The sequence below is a fragment of the Tupaia chinensis genome, unplaced genomic scaffold (assembly GCF_000334495.1).
Source record: "Tupaia chinensis unplaced genomic scaffold, TupChi_1.0 Scaffold000013_1, whole genome shotgun sequence".
Classification (NCBI taxonomy): Eukaryota; Metazoa; Chordata; class Mammalia; order Scandentia; family Tupaiidae; genus Tupaia; species Tupaia belangeri.
The window spans coordinates 3,701,073-3,711,434 of record NW_006159443.1 but is presented as its reverse complement, the minus strand read 5'-3'; the positions used below and the strand labels follow the sequence as shown (position 1 = coordinate 3,711,434).

At 38.6% G+C, this 10,362-nt stretch overlaps 1 protein-coding gene across 1 annotated transcript in view; it reads right to left on the bottom strand.

Moving 5' to 3' along the window:
- Positions 1-10,362, bottom strand: part of TBC1D4 (TBC1 domain family member 4) — a gene marked incomplete at its 5' end in the record, with an annotated part of 266,876 nt that overhangs the window by 40,456 nt on the left and 216,058 nt on the right. Inside the window, 2 exons of the mRNA XM_027769743.1 lie at positions 1,226-1,452; positions 2,692-2,766. Of these exons, the coding sequence (XP_027625544.1) occupies positions 1,226-1,452; positions 2,692-2,766 (302 nt within the window). The remainder of the gene's footprint in view (positions 1-1,225; positions 1,453-2,691; positions 2,767-10,362) is intronic.

Below are 10,362 nucleotides of genomic sequence, written 5' to 3'. Positions count from 1 at the left end.
ATTTTTTACAATGATATAAATAGTATATTTTTATATAGATAGAAATGGTTTGAACTTACATATTATAATTGACAAAAAGGTAGAGGATAATAGAGGTATCATTTATATCTAAAATAATTATTGTTTTTGTTCTTGAAAGTAGTTTTTTTTCCTGAAACAAAAGATGCATTGCCTTGGATAATATAGATGAAGTGATCATAAAAACAAAACCTCTTGGTATACATGTGAGCACTCAGTCTCCTTCATACAAACATGAAAGAGATGAGGATAAGAAGGTGTTGACTTAATTTATTTTTATATATAATAAAGATCTTATTTTAAATTTTCAAATCATTGAGAAAATAATAATGAGAATAAAACAACATTTTTAGAAGAACAGCTGTTAAATTAGACAACACTTGATATAAAAATTAGCCTTTCCTATATATTTCAAGTTCTGTTTTTTTTTTTTTTTTTTTTTTTAATCTTCTTACAACCATCTCTATCTGACCCTGTGGTCTGTATCCTGTGACACACTCATTGGTAGAGAAACAAAACTAGTTGGGAGATCTTATTCCTGGTTTGTGCTACACAATGAGAAGTATATTCTTTCTACAATTTCAGGTTTATCCCTTTACTGTCTACCCTCAGATGTCAAACAATTTTGTCACAATTATTTTTTAAATAGCATATAAAATAATTTCTAGGGGACAAGGCCGATAAATTATAGTATACAGACTTCTTCATAGATAATGCTTTGTTCCAGGTTAAGGAGGTAAAAATTCTAATATTTAGCTTTAATTCATTATGTAATAAAATCTGGCCAACTAGCTCATAAAGGTAATTTAGGTGATTTATTTTTAACTCTCGTATTTTACAGTAGGCTGACAGGAAGTTCCACTGCAATGTTTTCCAAATTTGCTGACTTGTTTTTTCAGAACTATCACCAAGAAGACACTGAACATGTGTTGTCAGCAGGTTTTCAGGCAAAATGACTGCATAATATCTTGTTTTTGCCATTGTTCTCGGGGAGGGGGGAAAGTTTCCATCCAAAATGTATTGACTCTTCTCTTTGAGTATCTGAACCTTGCCTTGTTTTCCTTAATAACCGAGGTGGATATATTTAATACATTTTTACAGTGTTTCTAAAAACTAAAAGGTGGTCACAATATGAAGACTCATCTCAACTCCAGAGAGAGCAAAGGAGGTGACATGAGAAACTGCTCGCGCTGGGGCCGGGACTCACCTGCACTGCTCGCTGGAGCTCTGTCTCAGCAAAGGGGAGCGTAGCCCGTGGGCCCGCCCGTCGTGCAAATTCAGCTTTCTCTTTGCACTAGAAGGTGGGTGGCTGAATGTGTGTGCCCGTCTCCGAAACTGTGGGGAGTCCGAATCCTCTTCAGGGAATGTGTGCCAAGCTGAGGACAGTGGAGAAGCTGGCGGCGTCCCTGGGGGAGAGTCCCCCGGTGAGTAGTCCTGAAAAGCAGGCAGAGGGGAAGTCTTTATTTCCTTCTTGGTCACAGTCACAGCAGACCTGCAGAAACCCTGAGTCCCAAAGGGACAGGGTGCTTCACCTTCCTCCTGAGTCCTGACAACACTCTGTTTTGTTTCTTTTACTCAATCTAGGCTGCAGGCTAATCAGTATCACCACAGCCCGTTTCTTCTGATAAGCAGCTGTAAGGCAGCATCCGTCCAGATAGGCCAGAAAGCGAAAGGGGTGATAGGAAAAGGTATGCTCTCCCCTGACACTTGGTGGTATGATGCTATTGCTACTGTACTTTCCTCCTCTGTGGTCAGAAAGATGAGACCGGCAGAGGTGGAGTCTGTACTAGGTATCTCCTAATTTCCGTGACATATCGGGGGCATGCTTCCTGTAGTCAAAACAGTATCACAATGCTGTGTCCAACTCTCACAGCAAAGCCTTCAGGAAAATAAAATAAAGCCTATTAAGTATCTTCCTTCGTTGTGGATGTCTCTATCCAACGACATGTCCCCTGAGGTAAATTTCTTGTAAAAGACATAAAAAACAGGAAATGAATGAAAAGTGAGCTGTGCTGGAATGTGCCCTTATTGCATGGGTGGAATAAATCTATCAATTTAGACAGGTATGCTGTGGATCCTTCAGACCACGCACTAGCAGAGAATGTTTAGCTTGATAAACATGGGTCACCAATAATAGACCCAAGGCTGGACTAAGTTCCTAATTCCATCAACCGAAAATTTAAGAAAACTATTTTAACATTTTCCATTAAAAAAAAAAGGTCACATAAGCCTCAGGTTACATGTTGCATGATAAAGGAAACAGGAAACCAAACTTACTGAGAGTTGTCTATGAGATAAAGAAAAGCCTAAAGCTGCAGTGAAAATGATTTTTTTAAATGAGGGGGTTAAACGGAACCTATGGCTTAAGGTCAAGAGTTACTCAAATACTACCCTTCAAAGTGTACTAGTCTCTAAACAATAAAAAGTCAGATAGGGCAGTTAGCCTAGAAGGGATGTGTTCCTTCCCAGCATGGAAAAGTTTCGCTGCATCACAAGCAACATGGGAATACCCAGAATCATCTTATTTAAAATAGTAACATTCCAAATATTTATCTTTTAAAAAGCCATAAAGGACTCATAATAAAATAATTAAGTATCAATTTTTTACCATAATCAGTGTTGTATTTTGCTACATCCCAATTAATGGTAAACTAGGGAGCTCCGAGCAGGTACCTTCTCTGAAGCAAGACTGTTGGACCGTTCAAAGCTGTCCATACTTCCAAGCCGACCTCTCATTCTGTTCGCTCCCTGTGGGAAGAGAAGAAAACGGAATCCTTCATACAGTTTGAATTTTTACTTCAAAACTTTTGGGTCCTTGGAAAAGTCGCGACATATTTTTCTATGCAAAAATGTGTCACGACCTTTCAGAGGACCCAATATAGAACACAGTTTCAGTTTTCCTCTTCATGTTAGCAGGAAAAGGAATCTTTTTGTGGTTCACTCAAATTTGCTGGGTATTAGTAACTATTAAAGGCTGGTAAATGAACTATTCTCAATATATTTCCACTATTTCTGTATCAGCTATTATATAAGTAGATACCCAGACCAAGCCTTTTGAAGTTATTTTGGTTACAAGGTTAAACATTATTCATCTATAAGATCAGGGAAAGCACCCATTAACTCAATGTCTCACACAGATAAATACAAATTTAGAAGGTACAGGAAAACCAAAAAATGTGTAGAAAAAATGTCTTAATACATATACAACCTCCATACAGTCTCTTAAAGATTTCAAACATGACAATTCACATTAAGGATTATAACAAACAGAGGTTAAAAGCAAAACAAAAAAGAAGAGTTTTTTGTTTTGTTTGTTTTTTTTCAGTTTGCTATACAGTACTTATGCTTGCTGGAGACAAACCAGAGAGACAGACAGACAGAAACTGAGGAAGTACACCCCTGAGAGGATGGCCACACTGCTTTCTCTTCTCCTCCATTCTCCTCTCAAGATTTCGGGCACACGTACATGTCCAGTTTGCTTCCCTAGCCTCAGAGGCTTCAAACTGTGTAGTCGACCAAGTGGGATCCAGCCTCCTTAACCACTATGCCACCAGCCAGCACAACCACATTCTAATATTTATGAATTTTCTTTATTCCATAGTGCAAAGCGACTTCAGTAAATGAAGACGTGGGTATTAGTCTTCTTAAGTACTTGTGAATTGGCTGTTGATTTTCTTTTCACACAGTCCGTTGGTGTGGATTTCACAGATGACCCAAGAAAGAGGGACCTACAAGATCGTTTTCGTCCATTTGTCTCACTTTATACAGGAAGATGATACAAGTCAGGTTTGGAACCACATCATCTAGAAGGTTTTAAGGCACAAAGTGTAGGGTTGGCCCTGTAGCCTAATGGCTAAAGAGGTGGAGCCCACATGGCTGACCACTGGGCACATGTGCATGCATGCCCCAAATCCTGGCAAGACAGAGAAATGGAAGAGGAGGGATTGTGGCATAACCATGTCTCACCCCATGGGAGGGGTGCTTTCTCCTTTTCCCTCTCTGTCTTTCCCTCACTCTTAAGTGAGCACACTTGTCCTCTGGCAATTAAAGAGAGAGAGAGAGGAAGAGATAAAGCACAGAATGTGGAGTTCTGTACAACTCTACAACCTGGGGCAAAGCTGTAAAAGGAATGACTGGAAATACAAGTCAGGTCAATGGGATGGTGACTTTGTGAAAATGTTTAAAAAGCACAGTACATGCATAGTACTTTACAAGTTTAAAGTTTTCCCCCATACATTCTTGGTCTTAATTAGAGGAGATTATATTTCATTTTAATTTTTAATCCAAGTAATTCTCTCAAAAAAGTGTAAGAGTCAAAACGTGCTCCTAAACTTACAAGGCAAAGTGGCAGTCACCTGCCTTTTCTCCCACAACCCCATGGGAGGGGTGCTTTCTCCTTTTCCCTCTCTGTCTTTCCCTCACTCTTAAGTGAGCACACTTGTCCTCTGGCAATTAAAGAGAGAGAGAGAGAGGAAGAGATAAAGCACAGAATGTGGAGTTCTGTACAACTCTACAACCTGGGGCAAAGCTGTAAAAGGAATGACTGGAAATACAAGTCAGGTCAATGGGATGGTGACTGTGAAAATGTTTAAAAAGCACAGTACATGCATAGTACTTTACAAGTTTAAAGTTTTCCCCCATACATTCTTGGTCTTAATTAGAGGAGATTATATTTCATTTTAATTTTTAATCCAAGTAATTCTCTCAAAAAAGTGTAAGAGTCAAAACGTGCTCCTAAACTTTACAAGGCAAAGTGGCAGTCACCTGCCTTTTCTCCCACACAGTGAACCCCACTCCCAGAAGCACACTTTGAAACTGTCTACATTGATGTTCCTGGGATTCAGCTTTACCAATATTCCATAATGTTTCCATTTTAGGTATTATTTATCAACTTCCTAACTGTGGAAAATGAGACTTCTGTATTCTTACATCATTACTAAATTCCCACAATACACACACTTCCCTTTTCCTGTCCTCTCAATAATGTTATACCACTTTTTTCACTTAAATCAGTATCCTGTGCTTAGATTACAACTTAGTAAAGACTGTCTACAGCTGAGCTATATATTTTACTCTGATTACATCTGCTATATTGTATATTTTGTTTTTCATGTAGTTAATAACTCCTTCAGTAATCACGAACTTATTACAAAACTCTCCAACAAATCACAGTAGGGCCAAACAACATATACTCCATCAATTCCATTTTTCTTAGTTTGTTTGTTTGAGTTTTTGCTATAGGGCACATGCACTTGTCAGAGCAAGATAGAAACAGAAAAACTAAGACATACCCCACCACACTGCCTGGAAGGATGGCCATTTTGCGATCCTTTTCCATTCTACTCTCTGGGCAGACACACAGACATGCCTGGTGTGATTTTTCAAGCCACAAAGTCCAAGACCTGAAGCGTGATTGGACACGTGGGATCCAGCCACCTTAACCTTCAAAGCACCTGCTGACCCACATTTTTCTTTTTTCTTTTCTTTTCTTTTCTTTTCTTTTCTTTTCTTTTCTTTTCTTTTCTTTTCTTTTCTTTTCTTTTCTTTTTTCTTTTCCTTTCAGCTGTCAACTATGAAGCTCTGTCTGCCTGCCCAGTCTGGATGCATTGCAATTTAGGCTTGCTCTACATATCTTCCTGATAAGATTCCTCACTATCAACCTAGATATTTCCCTTGACCCTCTTACTCTGTTGGGATTTGTTTCCCTGATTCTGTGCCTTCCTCTTTTTCAGTTTACTTCCTTATTTCGGTGGAACACATTCTCCAGGTGCTTTCTGAGATTGAGAAGTAAATGTCTTTACATTCACACGTCTGTAAATGTCATGATGGCTGAATATATAATTCTGGTTGGAAACTTTTTTTCATATTACACTGGCATTACGCAAGCGTCCTTTGGGTTCAGAAGTCTAATGCATGGTGACTGGATAGCCTGTGTGTGTGAATGGCCTGCCACTCCTCTTTGGAACAGAATCTAAATTTCACGACAATGTGCCTTGGCATGACTTTCATTCAGTTATTATGAACTGAGTTCATTAAATCAAAAATCTCATGTCCATTACCTCTGGGAATAATGGCTAAATATTTTTTTCAAAATTTCCTGCAATGCATTTTTTTCTTTTCTTTCTTGGAGCTTCTACCATTTTGATTTCGGGCCTCCACACTGATTGTTTAACTTTTTACTTTATTTTTCTAGTGTCCATTTCTTCGTTGTTTTACTTTTTAACGAAAGATTATTCACCCCAGTCTTGTGTTTAATTTTTCTTTTTATGTGCACTATCAGAAAGTTTTAAGAGTTCTTTCTTATTCTCAGTTAGCTGTTTTATATTTATGATATCCTATCTTGTTTTGTAGAAGTGATATTTATCCTCATTGTTACATTTTATAGATTTTATTTCTATTGGCTTATTAAATAAAAACTATTGAGTAATCAGAAAAGTCACGAAATATTTTTCCATTTTCTAGGCAAAAATGAGTCATGACTTTGATGACCAAATATATCAATTATAAAATATCAGATTTAATATTACCAAATGATTATCATGTCATACACTATGATAAGTATTTTATTCTACCTAATCTCATTTCATCCTCACAACAGTTCTGTGAGATAATAGTTATTTAGCTTCACAGAAGAGGAGACTGTATTTCTGACAGATTAAGTTGCCCAACTAAAGGACAGGGTTACAATTTATACATAGGAAATTCATAGTTTAAAAGGGACCAGGGGATCAGCAATTAGCGTAATGGCTGTTGCTGAACTGCCATGTAGTCGACCATGATTCAAGTCCTGGACCCGGTGGCTTAAACTCACACTGGGCACATGCGTGCCCAAGATCCCAAATGGAGAATGGAGGAGAAGGGATTGCAGTGTGGCCAACCCCCCGGGGAGTGATTTCTCGCTTTCCATTTCTCTCATAGCTGGATTCCCACGTGGCCAACCATGAGTCCCAGACCAGGAGTCTTAAAAATCAAGCCAGGTGTGTGTGTATGTGTGCCCCAAATCCTGAGAGGACTGGAGAAGAAACTGCAACATGGCCATCCCCCTGGGGGGCGATTTCTCGCTTTCTGTCTCTTTCTCTCTCTGGGGAGTGCACATGCCCTATAGCAAAAAATCTGTCCAAAAGAAAAAAAGTAAATTGGGCCAGACCTATAGCCTAGTGATTAAGGGAGCCAGATCCCACAAGGCTAATCATAGTTCAAATCCTGGCCCTAGAACTTAAAAAAGTATTCCGTATGTGTGTTCAAAATTCCAATAGAATGGCAAATGGAGGAGAAGGGACTGCAGTGTGGCTGCACCCCATCAGGGGCTGCTTTCTCTAACTCTATTCCTGTCTCTCTAATGAGTGTATGAAATCTCTGGCTATTGAAAATCATTTTAAAAATCAAAGTAAAGCTCTTGATTGCTTACTCACTACCACCTCTCTAAGATAGAGCTTTATGAAAAACAGAATTACAAACAAAACTAATTAGCCTACATAGCTTAAGTGAATTTTGCTAATGCCCTCAACCTCTTTAAGTTCTATGCTATGTCAGTATGTCAGTTCTACGCTCTAACTGACATACTTCCACTAATAAACTCTATTTGTGTCTAATGAATTACTGGGTTAGTGTGTGTGGCCAAGAAGAAAATAGAGGAAAGATCAGGTTGCTGTCTGCTATTTTTAGTTACTACTTACAAGCCGACTTACCTGGTTATTTCTAACAGGTTATTCTGTCACAATAGAAAAAGTAGCCAGATGGGTATCGAACCATTTCCATGGTTAGAAAGTCAATTTCAATCACACGTTTTACTCCTAGTAGTATTTTTCCCCATGTGTATCTTGTGTATGTGTGTGCACAAAGAAAAACAAACTCACTTTAAAATTATACTCTATCACTCACATGAAATTCTTGCATTTCACCAAGACCATGGATATTACTCCAAAGAAAGCATGAACTGAAGACTATTTTCAAAATCATTCACACCCCATGTTGGTAAATATTTTCTTTTGGAAAACCTAAACTAAAATAAACAAACAAACAAAACAGAAAATGACCAGAATACAAGATTCAGTCTTTCCACCTTTGGACAGACAGTTTCTACAGTTGTATCATTTTATGATTTGGTAATTCGTATATCAAGCCCTTTCCTTGGGACTCACTTCTTTAATGATTAATGAGCTGAGCCTCTAAGCATTTTAAAAATGGATCCTATTTCATAAACAACTATAGTTAGCTAAGTAAAATATTTTGACATTTAAAAATGGCAGCAATTACGAGCTGAATTCTTCAAGTGCTGTGAATTGCCTGCTACATAACTGGAAGGAAGAGGGGGAAAAAAATGGAGGAGAAGCTTCAGAAGTACACAAAACCTTTGTGCTGTGTGACCTTTTATACAACATGGGGAGCTGCCAGCTTTCCCAACAAGTCCCTTCTGCTGCACGTGGTGTGGGCAAGACCTTGTTAGGTCACAAAATTTATGGCATCTGGCATCACTTTGGGACACAAAGCTACAATATCCACCTTGACCAAAATAGATTGACGGTGCCCTTGCTGAAAGAGTCATTACAGCAATTCAAGGCATGTGGAAGAGACACTTCAAAAACGGCCGAGCAAGTGCAGAATGCCAAGGCACTAACTGGAGATAAAGGGAGGAACACTCTGAAAACCCTTTTGCTATTTCGGTAATGACAGAGGTTTTGAGCTTACCACTGGATATGCCACCTCTTATCTACAGTGTGACATTCTCATAACATACTGATATTCAACCTTCAAATTAATGTGAGGTAATTTGGTATTACTATGTACATTTCACAAACGGGGTACTATGGTTGAGAAAAGGTCAATAATTTCCAAAGATCATAAATATAAAATCTGCTAAGGCCAGGCCTTTAAACGACTGACTTTAATGGTCTTTCAACTAAAATTCTCACTAAACATGGTCCAATGCAGACAGCTGATGCAAATGGACACCAGTTCCTTGTTTATGATGCTAGTGCTGTAAGAATTAAGCTTATCTAGAGCAGTATTTCTCAAATAGTTGCTTGCATCATCAGTACGTTGGAGGGCTTGTTAAAAACCAAATTACTGGATCCTAGCCCCAGAGATTCTCACTAAGTAGGTCTGGGGTGAGGGGTAGGAGTTAATATTCCTAGCAAGTTCCCAGATGATGCGAATGCTGCTTGTATGGGGCCAAGTGTTAGAACAAATGGCCACTCTTGAGCATGGACCATTGCAAATAATGAGCTAAGTTGCAAAATTAAGATTGTATAGGAGAATAACCTGTAGAGCTTCTAAACTGAACAGATGTCTCAATCCCACACCTAAGCTATTTTAATAAATTGAATTTGGGCTAGGCATAGATATTTATCAATTTGCAAAACTCAATAAATGATGATAATATATAGTCAAGACTGAAGAGAGTGGAGAGGGAAATTAGGTCCACTAACTCCTTGTACCTATGAAATACGATCTTTGTGAAAATAAAAGTGGGCATACTCATTAGGGTCGCTATTATAAGGGTTGACAAGGATGTAGTGAAATTAAGAACTTTGTGTGTTGCTAGTAGGAATGAGAATGGTGCATCCACTATGAAAAACAACATGAGAGTTTCCTCCAAAAGCAGAAAATACAATTAACATAGGATCCAGCAAATTCCACTTGTGGGTATGTGCTCAAGTGAATCAAAAGCTGGGATTGAGATATCTGTACACTCATATCCATAACAGCATTATTCACAACAGCCAAAAGGGGGAAGCATCCCAAGTGTCTATTAACAGAAGAACAGATAAGCAAAATGTAGTAAATATATACGATGGAATATCATTCAGCCTTAGAAAGTAAGAAAAGTCTCAGCATGGTGGCATGTGCTAGTAAGACAAGCTAGGACCACATGGGAGGCCCAGGTTCAATTCCCAGACCAATCTAAAGGCTAGAGGCAGTGATGTGCACCCACTTGCGATCCTAACAACTTGGGAAGGCTGAGGCAAGAGAATCATGAGGTCAAGTTGGCCTGAGTAACAGAGCAAGATCCTGAGTAAAGAAAGAGCTATGCGTGGAGGTACATGCTAGTAATCCCAGCTGTAAGGCTGAGGTAGAATGATCATGATACTGTGAAACTCTACCAAGGAAGGAAGAAAAGAAAGAAAAATGAAAGAACCAGAGAGAAAGAAGGAAATTCTCACATGTGCTATGTCATGGATAAAAGCTGAAGAAATTATGCAAAGAAATAAGACAATCACAAAGGACAAACATTGTATGAGTCCACTAATAATGAGGGCAAATTCGTAGTGACAGAAAATAGGATCGTGGTGGCCATGGGCTAGGGAGTAGGAAGTGGGGAGTTAATTGTTAAAGGGTTACAAA